A 17,927-nucleotide genomic window follows, 5' to 3' on the forward strand; every position below is an offset into this window, starting at 1 on the left:
TGAAAGCTGGAAGGTCTTATGAATGAAACCTCCAGGAGACCACTGTCACCAGACTGAAGAGTACATATGGGGAGAAAGGAGTGAGAAGGCAGGAAGGGTAGCAGAGGGCTAAATTAGGCAGGGCTTTGGGTGCCAAGCAGAGCATTTTGTATTTACTCCTGAGGGAAGCAGTAGGGAGCCACTGGAGTTTATTAAGTGGGAGAGGGGGCTGACATGATCAGACCTGCACTTTAGGAAAATGCCTTTGAGGCTAGACTAGAATGAGGAGAGAGATGAGGCAGGCTACAGCTCTTTGTCTCTTCTGAAGCAGAGAAGAATAACTCATATCTCTGGGGAGTCCTAAATCTGATTAAGTCTGAGGGGGGTGAACTGAGATCAGATTCCCCACAACAAGGAAAGAGGCATATTTACTTGGAGGCATTTCTGCATTATTGGGGCAGGGACAGTAGCACTGAGCACAGGCCACTTAACTAACACTGGCTGGATAATGGAAGCTTTGGACATAAGGCCCTCCCCCACCACACCTCCACATACCTAGGCTGGGAGGAGGCAGGGTAGGGAGGAACCAAGTTTTAGTTCCCCTGGCTCTGAAAGCAAAGGAGTGGAGGGAGAAGGGAGATAAATATTGGGAGCTCTGGAAGGTTGGAGGACAGATTCCAGGGAGCAGTCAGTCTCTGTCTTTATTCCACTCTTTAGCCTGATGGAGAAGACATCAGAGGACCTGGAATCTTTGGTCAGAGAAAGTATGTGTGCATCTCAGGTGACCCCCAACCCCCTCCCAAACCCTAGCCTGGGTGGCCTGGCAGCTATCTGCCGTCCCCCAACCTGGTCTTGTAGTTAGACCACCTTGGAACCAGGAAATGAAGGATTTTTCACAATCCTTTTGTCTTATGCCCTCCCCCTCCCCCACAAGAATCCTTCTCCTTTCCTCCCAAGAGAAAACTTCAGCAGCCTGTACCCTCCCCCATGCTGAGAGGCTACCTGGTAGAGGCAGGGAAGAGCTGTGTGTTTGGATTCAGGATCTGGGTTCGAATCCAGCTTCCCCAGTCCCACTACCAGACTGTATACAGTGCTTTACATGTGTGATCTCTTTGATCCTCACAACAGCCCTGCCAGAAAGGGGCTGTCATCCCCATTTGACAAATGAGGGAACTGAGGCTGAGAGGTGCAGTGATTTTACCAGAGTCTTAGTCAGGACATGTCAGAGGGAGGATTTTCTCAGGTCTGACTCCAGGCTCTCCCCACTTAACCTTGGCTGCTAAGTCCCTGAGCCTCTGTGTTCTCTTCTGTAAAATGTGAGGGTAGACTTGGTGACCTTTCAGGTTTCAGATATATGTGCATTCCTGTGAATGCTCAGAAAAAAAAAAACAAAAACCCTCATGTAAGGTGAGAGTAGGATGGAGGTCAGAAAGTGATCTTGGAGTTCCCTAGTGGTGTAACTCTGTGACCCAGGCTGGAATCCAGGCTGTTCCTTAATGCCCCTGTGACCATGGGCCAGTCACTGACCACTCTGAGCCTTGTTTCTTCAGGCAAAATAAGGGCCTGGAGCTCTGAGGCCCCTCTTGGCTCAGCTTAGAGTCCTTTTAGAGCTGGCCACTTGAAACGTGGACTCCAGCCTGTTAAACCATATCTGTCCCCTCTCAATTTCCTGGTTCCGTGCTGCTGTCCTACCTTGGACAGAACCCCAGCCCATGCTGGGGCCCAGGCCTAATTGGGAGAATCCTTCCAACACATTTTGGGGACCTGAATGAATCCTCATCCGACCACCAACTTTCTCCCCTGCTCCGATTCCCCAGGCAATTAGATTCCTGTGGGGGCTTTTCATTCCCCACTCCTCTGTGCTCTGCCCTTCTCTCTGGGATAGGCTCAGGCCTCCTAGTCATTCTCTCCTAGAATCTTTAAATGAACAAACATAAAATACCCTCCTTCTCTCCCTCTAGCACTAGCCCCTTTTTAAAGACTCTTCCAAGAAGCTGTGTTGGCCTTAGCACACTACATGGCACACAATAGATGCTTATTTTTTTCCAGGTTTAAAGGTTTTCAGTCATGCTTGACTGTTTGTGAGTCATTTTGGGTCTTCTTGGAAAAAATACCAGAGTGAATTGCCATCTCCTCCAGGTCGTTTTTAGAGATGAGGAAACAAAGGCAAATAGAGTTAAGTGACTTACCCAGGGTCACACAGCTAGTGTCAGAGGTTGCAATATCAACTTAGGTCTCCCTGACTCCAGAGCAGGCACTGGGCCCACTGTACCACTAATGGATGCTTATTGATGGATTGGCCTGTTCAGCCTTATTGGCTGATGGGGCATGGAAGTTGGTGATCTCTGAGGTTCCTCCTTCATCTAAGAACCTAGGAGCCTTGGGGCTGTGACCCCTCTCTGCCCCAGCTCAGCTTCACTTTGTCAACTTGAAAGTTTGGTCAAGAGTCAAACAGTCTAGTCGGTATATATTTATCTTATTTATTCCTCAAACCTAGGAGATACATGATCATGGAGTCAGAGGAAACATCTGACTGGTAAAAGAATGAGAAGGTTTAAATTTGCTTTAGAACAATCCCAACTCCAATTTATGGCCTCCATATAGTGTGAAAGGAAGGTTCTTAGCTGAATAAGATTTAAATCCAATAAGACAACACACTGGACAAAGTAGTGTCAGTTAGAAATTAGGATCCCAAGACTGCCTCATTTCTCCAGTATAAGCAAATGCCTCTAGGATATCAAGATAAGAGAAGTCCCTGTATTGTAGCCTATCATTTAGTGGTTACCCACAGGAAGAACACTCCTTATGAACCTTATCTGGTCTTTGAAGTTGCTGACACAGGAAAAGGCATTTTGGGAGCAAAGCAAAGCAGTCTGATTGATTAGTTCAGGCTTTGGATCTTATTGGGGGTTCACAGCATCTGAAATGATTATCAACTTCTAAGTGCCCAGTGGGCAGGGCCTGGAGACCCCAGAGCCAGGGAATCTGTGGCTGCCTCTTAAAGTCCTTCCTCTGGTCTGCCCTGGTCTCTTTTCCCCATGCCCACCTCGGTCCCCCAGGGAGTGACTATCCCTCAGTTCTGGGCCTGCTTTTTTGTAGCTGACTCTCAGTCATCTCCATGAAGGGAAGCAGCTGGGTCGTGCAGTGGATAGTGCTGCTCTCAGTCAGCTAGACCTGAGTTCAAATGCCCATCAGCTGTGTCAGGTCACTTGATCTCTTAGACTCAGTTTCCTTATCTGTGTGTTCCAAACACTGCACTGGCGTTGAAAGTTGAAGCAGTGTCTGGTGTTGGGGAATTCCTCAGCCCAGAAGTCCCAAGAACTTCCTGGAGAGAAATAAGAACAAAAAAAACTAGCATTTATATCACACCATGTGCCTGGCACTGCCAAGCAGTTGGCCAGTGGAATTCTCAGAGCAGCCTTTGGAGGGAGGTGCCGTTATTCTGCCCACTTTATAATTGAGAGAAACAGGTCTAGTGACTTGTCTAGAGTCACACAGCTAGGATTTATAAGCATTTGCTTTACAATCTTCCCCAGACTGCCACAGGGTCTCAGGCCCAGACTCTAACTCTCTCTCTCTGTCTCTCTGACTCTGTCTCTCTTATAAACACACACACACACACACACACACATGTACACACACACGTAAAAAGCTCAAAAAGCTCCCATTCTCCCCAGAACAGGGAGAGGAGGGTGATGAATGAGGAGCAGAAGTCACGTAGTCTTGCTGGATTCATGGCAGGGGGTCTTGGGGGAAGTAGGAAGCAGACTGGGAAGGTGGGAAGGGGACCATTTGTGAAGTTTTAATGGCCAACATGGACAGAACTTTCTAGACCCTTGTATTGGTTGTAATCAGGAGCTCCTGCAGAACAAGGAAATGAACCCAGTTCATAGAAGTTTCTTTAGCAGCCCTCCTCCCCCCATTCTCATCAGACAAATATTCCTGGGAATTCTGTGCAATAGTGTGCCTGGTTTAAATGAGGTTGGAGGGCACAGAACTTGATCTGGCTTATCCTAACTGGGGATCTTCTCTGTTGATAGAGATGAGAAAATCTTCCCACTGGACACGTGAGACTTTGAGTAACTCCCACCAGAAAACATGGAGGGCAGTTGTGGTCTAGTCTGAATTACCTGAGAAATGCTCCAAAAGTTGTAAGGATTGCCATCTGGGGTAGCTTCTCTCTTCTCTCTGATGAGTCTGTGCAATGATCCTTAAAATGGTTGGCTGTCAGGGGCAGCTAGGGAGTGTAGTGTAAAGAGTGTTAACCCAGGAGTCAGGAAGACCTGAATTCAAATCTAGCCTCAAACACTAGCCAGCTGTGTGACCCTGGACAAGTCACTTCATCTCTTTGCCTCTTTTCCTCATCTGTAAAATGGGGCCACACTGGAGAAGAAAATGGCAAACTACTCCAGTATCTTTGCTGAGAAAATCCCATGAACTGTGTCCGTGGGGTCATGAAGAGTCGGACCACTGAGTGACCCAACCACAACAGGCATTGTCACTGCCATAGAATCAGAATTATTAGAGCTGGAGCAGACCTCAGAGGGTGAGTCATCCCTGAAGCAGACCTACAGTGGAGGTTATGGAAAAGGTCAAACAGGCATGTGTTATCCCAGCCCCACCAAAAAGCCCCCAGCAAGGAGAGGCAGCACTAGCTGTATGTAAGGATGCCATGCAAGTGTGTTGGACCAGTCCTTCCACCATGGCACTGCTTACCAACTTCAAGTGTCCAGCCAGAAAATGCTGGGAGAGGCAGAAAACCGTACCTGTCCTCACTGCCCCTCCCAGAACACACAGACACACACACACACACACACACACACACACACACTCTTTGGCTGTGACTGAATCCAAGCCATTCTGCTCATCAGGGTATCTGTGCATGTGCCAAAGGTCCTTGTCCCAGCTTTGATCAGCTGACTGTGATGTCCTGTGAGAAGGGAGTTCAGACCAGGGGGAAAAGATTGTGTGTCCTGAGACTTATTGCCTGTGTTAATTTGTTTTATGTAAAGCAGACTATATGCCATTAGCATTGTCTGGACTTTGTGTTCTAGCCACTGACCTTTTTTCTGATGCATAATTTGATTAGCCAAAGAGGGGGTGTCACAGTTTGTGTGCAAAGTCTCAAAGATTCAGAGGATATGGCGCCCTTCTTGGGTTAATAATTCTGGCCAAGTTGGGAAAACAAAGAAAGAAACCAATAGAGAAGGGAGGAGAGATCTGTAACAGTGCAACCGAATTGGAGACTCAATTTATGACTGTAGGGCTGTTCATTCAAAGGGCACTTCTTGGTTGTGCTAGAAGTGTGCCTGAGTGTTCATTCAACCATACCCACACCACAACTATATCTTAATCTGTCAGATCTGAGGCAGTTTCTGGGCTTTGTCTCCCACCCTTTCTTTGGTCTTTCTGGGTGGGTAGGGAGGTTTCAAAATGCTTTGGGGAGGGGTCTACAGTATATATCTATATTTTCCTCTGTGTCTCTTCCTTCTTTTGCCCTCATTGTCGTCCCCAAACTTTCCCTCTCTTTTCCAGTTCAGCTAACAGATACCAAGATCAATACCTACTCTGCTGCAGTACCAGGTTTTTGAGTGACAATCTATGACCTAAGGCCCCATTCCCCAGCACAGCCATAGAGCCCCTCTCTGCCCACCACTCCTTGGGACTAGAAAAGGTCTTGAAGGGTGGGAACTGTCTTTACTTTGTAAAAAAAAATGCCATAATGATCATTAAGGATTCAGTGCTGGATTATGGAGGTCTCCCACCCCTCCCCCCCAACACTCACCCCCACCCTGACCAGCAGTCTCACCCCAGTCCTTCTGTGGCCTCCCTCCTAATTTCCTGACATCTGTGTGCCCCAGGACCAACACTTCCTGCTTTCTGCACCTCTCCCCTTCCCATTAGAACCTGGGTTTTGAGGGTGAAAAGGGAAATAGTGGGACCTCCCAGGGATGGGTTGCAGTTGCTTAATCAGGTACCAGCCAAACCTCTTGTCATAGAGGCAAATGTGAAGGTTTATATCAGTAGAGAAAAGTTATAATGTCAGCTCTAACATGTGCACTGGGACCAGGTCTCCTGCTGTCCTGACCTCAGCTCCTCATTAGGATCCTGATGTCTTCCAGTGAGAGAACATCTCATAGAAAATAGGAACAAGGAAATAAAATCGAGAAAGGGGGAAACATCACCTCAGTGTTTGGATTGGGGTATGGAAGGTCAAGAATGGAGATGGACCAAGGTAGTAAATGTCTTCAGTTTGGAGGAGAGTTCAGTGGGGTTGGGCAGGTCTGCACCCTAGTTGCAGAGAAGGGGGAGGCCTGAGGGAGGATGGAATCAGGGGAGGGGATTGGGTGGGAGAACCCAGAGGGATGTAGGACAGGCAAGTCCTTGTGGGTAAGAAGGGGCAGCAGGGGGAGAGCTGGGAGACCAGGAGATTCTACTTAGTAGGGTTGAAGTCTCAGAGCTGGGTAAGGGAGGGAGGGAGAGAAGGGTAGAGCAGTGGGGGAGGCACAAGCTCAGAGATGACTAGGCTGGTGGGTGGTGGCCCGGGGCAGGGGGGAGGGGAGGGACATTGGAACCTTGGGAGGGAAGGGGTAGGTAGAGGAGGGCAGGGCAGGACTCCTGTCACAGGGAGGGCCCACCCAGAATAAGCTACCTGGAAGTGAAAGCCCTAGGATCTGTGACCTCTCTGCCTTCTTCCCTCAGTGCTGACCTCTCTGCTTTCTGGGAGCCAGCTCTGCAGATGCAGGTGCCGGGTAGGTCTGAACAAGGGCCCCTCCTCACAACCCCACTTCTGCTGTCTGCCCTTTCCTTTGGACCTCAGATTCCCCCACTGACCTCTTGTTAACTATCTTCCAGGCTTGCCAAGACCAGGCTTCCCTCCAAGTCCTGGCTCTGGGGGTTGCCCCTGCTACTTGTCCAGGCTCCCTGTCACATCCTAAAGGTCTTATGGTGCCATCACCACTTTTACCATTGGGTCACAGTGACCTGACCTGCATATCTCACCCAAAGTATGAGGTGCAGGCAGAGCTCTGCATCTGGGGTCATTGAGCCTCTGATTGGTGTCATCCCATATGGGATCCAAAGTCCCTTCTGCCTCTTGGGTCTCTGCAGGAGGGTGGTGGAGGGGCATGAGGTCCAAGGGAAGGAGTTAGAGAGGCTGGCATGTCCTCTTCCTGCTCAGACCAAGCTCTCTTCCAAGCCTCACCCTCCTTGCTGCCCTCCTGCTAAGGTGGAGTCTCTCCCCTGAAGGCTGACTAGGGCCTTCTTCTGAGATCTCAACCTCTGTCATTCCTGGCAGGTCGGGATCCACACTAGGAAGACGAGGTAAAGACAATGTCTCTTCCATTCTGCGATTCTTCTCTCTTCCCAGGTCAGCTTGTAGAGCCCAACGCCTAGAACCAGAGGAAATGGCCCCTGCCACCCTGAGACCCTCATCGCAGGTGAGTACAGTCCATCCACAGACCTGACTAGCATCAGCCAACCTGAAATCCAAGAGAGCCAAGGAAGCTTTATCCTGTTAGATGTCCTTTGCAGTGCTGTCAGCAGAGCAGAAATCGTCTTCCTCTTTCTACTCATTTCCTCCTGCCTCAGGCACCACAAGCCTTCCCAGGGCTCTCTGAATCCCTCTCATTTCCCATGTCTTAGGTCAAGTCAATAAGCATTTAGAAAGTGGCCCCTCTGTGACAAGCACTGTGCTAACCTACTGAGGATGCAAAGGAAGGTTGAAAAAAAAAGCAGTCCCTGCCCTCCATGAGCTTACACTCTAATGGGGAAAGAACATGTCAGTCAGCAACTGTGTCTAAACAAGCTCTGTACAGTATGGATGGGAGGCACCTTGAGAGGGCAGTCTCTGGCAGTGTCAGGGACCAGGAAAAGCTTGTTTTCAGATGAGATGTTACCTGAGATACAAAGGAAGCCAGGAGGCCCAGGTGCAGGGGGAGGACATTTCAAGCATGGTAGACAACCATTGGAAAAGCACAGGGTCAGGGGATGGAGGGTCTTGGTCAAGGATCAGCCAGGAGGCCAGTGTCCCTGGGTCAGAGGGAAGAAAAGGAAAAAGGTGTAAGAAGACTAGAAAGGGTTAAGATAGGGCATCTGTTTGTGCCAAGAAGCACATAGATATTAGCTCATTTAATCCTGTTGTGAGAATTGTCAGGGTCAGCGAGGGACAGCCAGAATAAGGGAGTGCAGGATACAGCCAGATAGTAAACTGTGCTTCATTTCTCCCCTCAGAGCGTGATGCCCCAGGAGTAGGTGATTGGCATGTGTAAGTAAACTCTCTCAGTTTCACAGAGGACACAGAGACACTCTCCCTCTAGGGTATTGGAGCCATCGTTTGGTAGGAGCAGCATAACAAAGCTTACAAAGAAGTTTTGGGTAAGAATAGGTCAGGAGATACAGAGAAAAAAAGAAACTTTTTTAGGAAAAAGGAAAAAAAAATTGAATTTATTGGTATGGTTAGAAAGGTGTTATGCCAGTGCAAAGAAAACACTGTCTGCTTAATTAGTCAGGTAGTTAATCAACATTTGCTAAGCCCTTTGTGCCTTCTAAGGAAAAATAACTGCATAGGAATGAAGTCTATTAGTTTTCTCAAAGAGATTGGGGAAGGAAGGTACTGAAGGGGACATTCAGTACACTGATACAAGAACAGCCATTATAGCATCATTCCTGTAAGTAAATTCAATGCAGTGAAGGGTCATGACTCAGAACACCAAATGAAAAGGAAAATTTTGTAGATTTTTGGGAACCTAAAAATATCAGGAAAGATCTAATAAGTTCTTTATTTGCTCAAATGTTTGATAATAGAAATAAAGGAAACTAAAAGCAAAATCAAGATTATAAATATAAGATAAATAAGATGTTTTAAATAGAATCAAAATGAGAAAAAAGGGAAAAGAGATTTTTACCTCCATGAAAGAGAATTGCTCTGAAATAAAAGAAAAAGTGACTCATCTTTCTGCTAGAAATTGAAGAGAATGAATTGGAAGAATGTCGATTGGCAAGTGCATTGGCTGAACATGGGTTCTACATGTAGTAGGTTGGATAAATAGATGAGCCCCCCATACCCCATGTATCAAAGGCTTACAGATGTCCCCACTCTCTTCTATGATATCCATCAGTCTGCCTCTTCTTTCCTGATGACCAGTGTTCTTGAGTTCTAGCTGCATGTTGAAATAATTTGTTTTTCATAAATAGTGTCAGTGTCTCTCTTATGCATTAGCTCAGTCTCCAACCATAGTTCACAAAACATTACACTTGTACTGAATGAAGGAACCCTCCTTTCCTCACATAGTTACGTTCATTTCTTTATGATTAAATAATACGATGAATGACTATGTTCCTTGAACAACTGCATGCAATCATAAAGCAAGGGCTGCAGATGCTTTTGCCCGTGACACATCATAGCCAGTGTCATCTGAAGCCCTCTGTATAAGAACAGAGAACTTCTTCACTTGGCTGGAAAAAGCCTCATTCCACTCACTTGAGGCCACATTGTGAGTAATGTCTCTTGAGAATCCTTTTCATACTTTCGTCTCATTAAGGCTTTATTTCTAACTCTAAGGAAATTTACTAGATCATTGCTTTTTCTTTCTCCTTTCCTCAGTTTTACTCTTCATTCCCACCAACTCCCAAACAAAACACAGAACTTACCAGCTTTTCACAATGTCATCTTTCAGTTTTCTTAATGTGTCACTGATGACTCTTCTGGTGGGGAGGAATTTCAGATGACCTTGTCTCTTCTCTACAAATGCTTTGATCTCACTGACAGAACACATACGTTTTCCCTAATTCTGCTGGGAGAAACATTTAATAGTAGGAACTTTTTCCAGCTTTATTACACCAACATGATTCTCATTTCAAATGTAAAATGCTTTCCTCCATATTCCATTGGATTCTTAATAAGTGATTTCAAGTGCTGGCTCTGAAAGTCATAAAGGTTATATGAGTTTTAAGCAAATCCCTTTTCTGTGCTTCAGTTTCCTCGTCTAAGGTGATGAAGGTTGGACTAGATGAATTCTGGAGTCTGTCTTTCAGCTCTAAATCATGTGATTTTGATGGTTTAGGAGTTGGTGACCTTCAAGGATGTGGTTGTGGACTTCACTGAGGAGGAGTGGTGCCTCTTGGACCATTCTCAGAAAAAGCTGTACATAGAGGTCATGCTGGAAAATATCCAGAATCTGCTGTCCCTGGGTAAGGACCATTTCCTTTCTTTTCTTGGTGTTAATTGCCAGGTCAAAATTTTTACAATCAGCAGAGAATTGATTCATACTCTGTCCCATCTCATCCTCAAAAACTGACATGACAGCACAATCTTCTGTATGCACTAACTCTCCATCTTCTTTGGTCTTGGCTTTCAGCATTAAGTTAAATAACTTACCATCATTCAGGTAGCTGGAGATAAAGATCTGGGGTCCTTTTCAGGGGAAGAAACTGGCGTTAAAATAAAAAAAAAACACTCCTACTTCAAAGAGAAATTTCAGGTGGTCTCAGGCCCAAAAGGAGTTCTGGGAAGAAATTAATAAATATTTAAAAATGAAATGATGGACTGAGGAAAAATTAGAGGAAAAAACAACAGCAGAACAGGAAATTAAAAAAATGATGACCAGAAAGTCAACTAACTAGAAAAACAGATCCAAAAACTTAAGAACTATAGTAACCTCTTAAAATGCAGAATTGGGTGAGATGAAGCTAATGACATTATAAGGCACCAAGAAAGACTGAACACTGAAGGAATGAAAAAGTAGAAGTAAATGTGGAAAGATTCATTAGAAAAACAAATGATATGGAGATTAGATCAAGGACACTCAAGTTAAGAGTTGTTATACTACCTGACAGGTATGATCCAATTAAGGGTCTAGATGAAATATTCCAAGACATTAAGGAAATTTGCCCCTTAAAGTGATAAAATGAAAATTTACAATAACATTATAGCCAAGTTCCAAGGCTCCCAAGTTAAGTAGGAAACACTAGAAGCAACAAGATGAAGAGGATGTATGTACTGTGGAGCTAGCATCAAGATAAGGCAAGACCTCACAGCTTCTACATTAAAAGACTATAGGGCTTGGGACATTATATTTCATAGAGCAAGGGAGCTGTGGTTGTGAACAAAAATAAGTCACTTAGCAAAGCTGAGTGTAATCCTGAATGAAAAAAATAGAATAATGAACTGAAAGATATTCAGGTATTTGTGAGAAAAAGAGCAGGATTCAATTGCAAATTGGACATGGATCATCCAGGAAAAATATAAGATAAAAATTAAAGACCAGTTATAAGGGACTTAATCAGGTCAACTTGTTTTCTTTTTATAAAGTTAGGTGTTATCAGTGACCTTAAGAATGTTATCATTACTTGGGTAGTTGGAAAGAAAAGCTTAACCTGAGCTGTGTATGATATGTTGATTCTAAAAAAATAATATTGGATAGGGAGAGTAAAATGGAGAAGTTATTACACACTTATAAGTCCTGAAAGGAAGAAGTGATACAGAGGAAGCAGATGGGAGTGGAGGGCAGGTAGTGCTAGAACATTATTCTCAGGGGATTATCAGGAAAAAAAAAATACTTAGGTCATCTTGAGTTAGAAAAAGAAATTGAACTGGCCACAAATGAGCTTCCTAAGAATAAAGCAGCAGGACCAGATGGATTTGCAAGGGAATTCTACAAAACATGTAAAGGTCAGCTGATTCCAGTATTAAATATATGATTGGGAAAAAATAGATAAAGAAGGGGAACTACCAAAGTGCTTTTATGAAACAAATATGATACTGATATTGAAATTAGGAAAAATAAAAAAGAGAACATCATAGACCAATTTCATTAATGTCTATGGATGCCAAAATCTAAACAAAATACTAGCTAGGAGATTACAAGAATATATTGCAAAGATTATACATTGTGACCCGTTGGGATTTCTACCAGGAATGTAGGGATGGAATAACCTAAGGAAAGTAATACACGTGATCTCTTAGATCAATAACAATAATCATATGACTCTACCAGTAGCCAAATTAAAAGCTTTTGGTACAGTAGAGTACTCATTTCTATTAAGAACACCTGAAAATATAGGGAAAATAGATTTTTCCTAAAATTGATAAAAAGCACTTCCCTCAAAACTGTCAGCAAGAGTTACTTGTAATGGGGAGAAGTTAGCAACCTTGCCAGTAAGCACCAAGAGTCAACAGAAGTGGATGTTGTCACCAATATTATTCAATATTGTGTTGGAAATCCTAAAATATGAATAAGAGGAAGAAAAGGAATAGAAGCAATCGGACTAGGGAATGAGGTAATAAAAATATCTCTTTGTGAATGATTTGGTAATATCCATGGAAAACACACATGCACATGCTTGTATCTGCTGATAACCATCTCTATGGCAAAGGGAAGAGGGAAGGGAAAAAAAAAGAAATTTACATGGTAACTTTATTACCTACTTAAAATGAATAGGAAATTGTTGAGTTGTAATTGATTTGGTACTTCTTATGCAATCGTCTTTTTTTATTGTGCCGTGTTATGGAAATCTTTATTTTATTCCACAAATTGAAAATAAAATAGAGAAAACAAAAACAAAACTAATGATAATAGTAAAAAAGCTATCTGGCATGAGCTAAGAGATAGAAAGGTAGATGAGTAGAACAGAATAACTTTGGATTTGCAAAATGTTGTCAGGGTTTTGTGATAAGAATTCCGGATTTGGTGAAAATTGTGAAGAAAGCTGGGAAGTACTCTATCAGAAATTGGACAGAGACTAATGTACTCCATTTACTAAAATAATGTCCAAATGGACACATGACCTAGATATACAGGAGACATTATAGGAAATTAAAAGAATGTGATGGAACATATTACCAATCAGAATTATGGAGAGGTGAACAATTTATGCATAAAAAAAGAGATAGCATGGTGAGGTGCAAAATGAATGATTTTCTATTACATTAAATAATAACGGTTTTGGACAAATAAAAGCAGTGTAGGAAAAGCAGAAAATTTAGAGGGGGGAAAATTATAGACAGTTTTTCAGATAAAGGTCTCATATCTCAAATAAAAGACTAGGAACAGGCAATTTCTGATGAATAAATCAGAATCATACAATAAAATTGTGAAAATCATTATTTCTTATGGAAATGCTAATTAAAACTATCTTGAGATATCATCTTATACCTGTCAGGCTACAATGATAGAAGGGGAAAGGGACAAATGTTGGAGGAGATGTGGAAAATCTGGAACACTAATTCACTGTTGATGGAGCTGTGAACTGATCCATCAGGTTTGCAGAATAACCTGTATTATGCCCAAATAATTAAATGGTGTCTACCCCTTGGTCCTGTCATACTGTTCTTAGGTCTGCTTTGTAAGATGATTAAGGAAAACAGAAAACAAAACATTTTAAAATACTTATACTAGATGTCTTTTTGGTAGCAATGATTATAAATTGTAGGGATGCCCATGAATTGGTGAATGGCTTGAGAGGGATTGAATGCGACCTGAGGTAAATGGACAGTAGCTCCAGCGGGGGTTGAGAATGGTCTCCTGAGAATACTATGGAAGTGTTCAGCCCAGCTCTCTAGGATCATGTCCTTATCAGTAATCCATGTGGCTCCATTAGCACTGAGATGCCCCCTAGGTGGATAGGTCTTTGGCTCACAAATAGCTTTCAGGGGCTGGGCCATCTACAGTTGTTCAGATCTGTATCTGGCCACTGGACCCAGAGGGCTCTGGAGGAGAAAATTAGGCTGCTGACTTGGCATAGCCTTCCCTCACTTATATCCAGTTCTCTTGTAAGTCATGGCATCATCTTCCTGATGTCATGGTCCTCCTGGAGAGCAAAGGACAAACCACAACCACACAACCTCAGACCCAGTGTGGGTTGGGAGATGGTCTTGCTGCCTCAGAGTGAATGAGGATAGCAATTGTTTCTCCTCAAGCCAGTGACTCTGAAAGTCTTCCTATCAAAGTTTGATTTTTTTTTTTTTTATTGAAGGGGCCATCCTTTGACCCACTTCTTAAAAAGACCTAATCACTGAATGGGCATTGCCTCAATCAAAGTGAGAAGTTGGAAAGACCTTAGCTTTAAAAGGCCAAGGTGTCCTACTGCCTCCTGGGCCATTTCCCTTATCCTGATCTGTATCTGCCCACTGAACCCAAAGGGCTCTAGAGGAGAAAGTGAGTTGGTTACTTTGCACCACTCCCTTTCACTTAAATCCAATTTAAATGCAAGTTATCACATCATCTTCCTGAAGTCCTGTTCCTCTTTGAGAATGAAGTGGAAACCACACAGCCTTCAGGGCATCATAAAATGCTTTGGATTTGGTGGAGTTAAATATAGCTTTCTTCAGGGTGGATGAGGTAACCTACTCGTCCCCCTGTTGAGTTCTCATTTTTTATTTAGCACCTTCTGAATTTCCCCATGATTTTCGTCAAAACCAGTTTAGATATTTATGAGTGTTCTGGCCCAGATGAGTTAATATGATACTGTACAGGAAATCTTTAAAAGGTGGCCACTCCTTTCCTGCTGGAATATTGAAAACCCTATTTGAGCTCAGCCTTCTCTCCAAGTTAGCAACAAATTGCTCTCCCATGGAGTCACTCTTTGCTGTTGACATCAATTCTTCTGGTCACTTGACTTGGGGCTGCTTCTTTTGTTGACTATGAATGTTTAGTCTCTGATGGGTCCAGCACTCTTTGGCCCACATGTCCTTTGTCACTCTCACATCCAGTCTTTCTGTTCTCCTTACAGTGACATGGTCTATTTAATGCCAGTGTTTGCTCTAAGAGTACATCCATGAAGTTTTATTGCCTTTATGATGGTGATGAGAAGGTCATGAGCTACATAAATCTTCAGTAATCATTGCTTTTACATATTTTTATGTGTGTGTATCATTTTCTGTCTATGTTTGATTTTTTGTTTTCTTCAGATGTGGAGAACAAGTTTGAAGTAAATGAGATGCCTAGAAAGGTGTGCCTATTTATGGAAGAATGTGACCTACGAAGATTCATGAGTGAAGCTCCATGGAACTTCAGTTTGAGAGAAATTCATGACTTTATTCTCAAAGTAGATAGAAACCCAAAGAGTGACTGTGACTTGGATGAAATTGGAAAGAGATACAGACAGTCTTCTATCCTAAGTCACTGTAAGAAAATGACCTCAGGGAATGACTGTCCTCCAGACATTGAATATAGGAAGTGCTTTATAGAACATGTAAAGTTTTTACAGTCTGTGGAGAAGGCTGCTGGAATGCAGATGTGTCCCGGTAATCAATGGGAGATGGCTGTGAGCTGGAGTTCAGACATCAATAAACATCAGAAAAATGATACTGAGGAAATGCTTTGTGTAAGTAGTGAAGGTGGGAAGGCCATGAGTCAGAATTCTGAGCACATTATACAGCAGCAAATTCCTGTTAGAAAGGAATCTGTTGAATACAAAAAGCGGGAAGTTCAGAGAATCCACACTGGAGAGAAACTTAATGAGTGTCATCAATGTGGAAAAACTTTCACACAGAGATCCAGTTTTATTGCACATCAGAAAATCCACCGTGGAGAGAAGGCTTATGAATGTAATCAGTGTGGAAATGGTTTCACACAAAGGTGCAATCTTGCTACACGTCAGAAAATCCACCATGGAGAGAAGTCTTATGAATGTAATACGTGTGGGAAGGCTTTCACACAAAGGGGCAATCTTACTACACATCAGAAAATGCACCGAGGAGAGAAGCTTTATGAATGTAATCAGTGTGGAAAGGCTTTCACACAAAGGTGCAATCTTACTACACATCAGAAAATCCACCGTGGAGAGAAGCCTTATGAATGTAATCAGTGTGGAAAGGCTTTCACACACAACTCTATTCTTGTTTTACATCAGAGAATCCACAGTGGAGAGAAACCCTATGAATGCAATGAATGTGGAAAGACTTTCAGACGTAGCTACAGTCTTGCTGCACATCAGAATATCCACACTGGAGAGAAACTCTATGAATGCAATGAATGTGGAAAGACTTTCACATACAGCTACAGTCTTGCTGCACATCAGAGAATCCACACTGGAGAGAAACCATATGAATGCAATGAATGTGGAAAGACCTTTACACACAACTACAGTCTTGCTACACATCAGAGAACCCACACTGGAGAGAAACCCTATGAATGCAATGAATGTGGAAAGGCTTTCATGCAGAGCTCCCATCTTACTAAACACCAGAAACTCCACCGTGGAGAGAGGCCTTATAAATGTAATCAGTGTGGAAAGCCTTTCGCAAAGAGCTCCCATCTTGCTGCACATCAGAGAATGCACACTGGAGAGAAACCCTATATTTGCAGTGAATGTGGAAAGACTTTCACACACAGCTACAGTCTTGTTATTCATCAGAGAATCCACACTGGAGAAAAACCATATGAATGCAGTGAATGTGGAAAGTCTTTCACACACAGCTACAGTCTTGCTGTTCATCAGAGAATCCACACTGGAGAGAAACCCTACGAATGCAATGAATGTGGAAAGGCTTTCACACACAGCTCCCATCTTGCTAGACATCAGAAACTCCACAGTGGAGAGAGGCCTTATGAATGTAATCAGTGTGGAAAAGCTTTCACACAAAGGGGCAATCTTGCTGTACACCAGAAAATCCACACTAGGGAGAAGCCTTATGGATGTAATCACTGTGGAAAGGCTTTCACACAAAGGGGCAATCTTACTAAACATCAGAAAATCCGCCATGCAGGGAAGCCTTATGAATGTAATCCGTGTGGATAGGCTTTCACACAAAGGGGCAATCTTACTAAACATGAGAAAATCCATTCTTGTACATCAGAGAATCCACACTGGAGAGAAACCCTATGAATGCAATGAATATGGAAAGGCTTTCCCACAGAGCTCCAAACTGGAGGATCTGAGAGCTGGAGAGTCTTGTGAGTGAAACCTCCAGGAGACTAGTGTCACCAGACTGAAGAGTACATGTAGAGGAGAAAGGTGTGAGAAGGCTGAAAAGGTAGCAGAGGGCTAAATTTGGCAGGGTGTTGGATGCCAAGCAGAGTATTTCGTATATGCTCCTGGAAGCAATAGGGAGCCACTGGAGTTTATGGAGTGGGGAGGGGGCTGGCATGGTCAGACCTGCACATTAGGGAAATGACTTTGAGGCTGGACTAGAATAAGGAAAGATATGAGGCAGGCTTGTCAATCCAGATGTTGATGCTTTCCTGATAACTATGAATTGTGATTTGGTCTGTTTATATTGTGTATGTTTGTAATTAGTTTGTACTTGCTCAGAAGTTCATGTTGCTACCTTTTCCCCCAAACTAAGTGAATGATATTTGTATGTTGGATTAAACTAAAATTGTTAACCCCTTAACGTGACCTTCCTTAGTAAAGCAGATCAAAAGAACCTGTGCTGGCAGCTCCTTTATGCTGGTCTTGTTGGGTGTTACACCCTAGAACAGCGGCTAGCCAAATTGTTTTTACAGCGCCTTCATGGAGGCAAGATGGAGCTTATATATGGAAAGATTGTGGGAGGGATTGAGGGGTGGTCAAGTAGTCTGAGGTGACTAGAGGAGGGGTTTAGGGAGGGCCTTGAGGAGTCTAAGGAGGATCTTGATGGGACTGGGTCAACTAGAGGTCAAGACTCCAGGAAACAAGAGAGTGGGATTTTGTTGGGATCAAGGGTGGGAAGCAGCTTGAGAAAAGAGGGCTAGACTAGGTAGAGATTTAGGCCTAGCAGTAGGGAAAGGCTTATGGCTTCAGGGGAAGGCCAGATCAAGTGGGAAGATTCAAGGAGAGTTCAAGGGGGTTCCCAGAGACTGTACCCCATCAAGGATACCCAGTTCAGTTCCTTTAGAACCTTCTGGTATTATGGTCCTCTCCCTGGAGAAGAGATAGGGACCATCAGCCAGGACCATAAAGCCCATGACTTGCACCAATGACCATTATGAAATTTAGCCTTAGGGTGCATACATTTATTCATCAGT

General features: G+C 43.6%; 1 protein-coding gene across 8 annotated transcripts in view; it reads left to right on the forward strand.

Moving 5' to 3' along the window:
• Positions 1-17,314, forward strand: part of LOC118837754 (zinc finger protein 883-like) — a 39,954-nt gene extending 22,640 nt beyond the window's left edge. For 3 of the 8 annotated variants that reach the window (XM_036744834.1, XM_036744835.1, XM_036744838.1), the window contains 3 exons: positions 7,349-7,418; positions 10,044-10,170; positions 14,888-17,314. In XM_036744834.1, the coding sequence (XP_036600729.1) occupies positions 7,386-7,418; positions 10,044-10,170; positions 14,888-16,719 (1,992 nt within the window). In that variant the 5' untranslated portion in view covers positions 7,349-7,385 and the 3' untranslated portion in view covers positions 16,720-17,314. Of the gene's footprint in view, positions 1-6,101; positions 6,215-6,639; positions 6,732-7,348; positions 7,419-8,211; positions 8,246-10,043; positions 10,171-14,887 lie in introns of those variants that run through there. The other 5 variants (XM_036744832.1, XM_036744833.1, XM_036744836.1 and 2 more) reach the window with 4 other exon arrangements.
• The last annotated feature ends 613 nt before the right edge of the window (positions 17,315-17,927 follow it).

Source organism: Trichosurus vulpecula, chromosome 2 (genome assembly GCF_011100635.1).
Source record: "Trichosurus vulpecula isolate mTriVul1 chromosome 2, mTriVul1.pri, whole genome shotgun sequence".
Classification (NCBI taxonomy): domain Eukaryota; kingdom Metazoa; phylum Chordata; class Mammalia; order Diprotodontia; family Phalangeridae; genus Trichosurus; species Trichosurus vulpecula.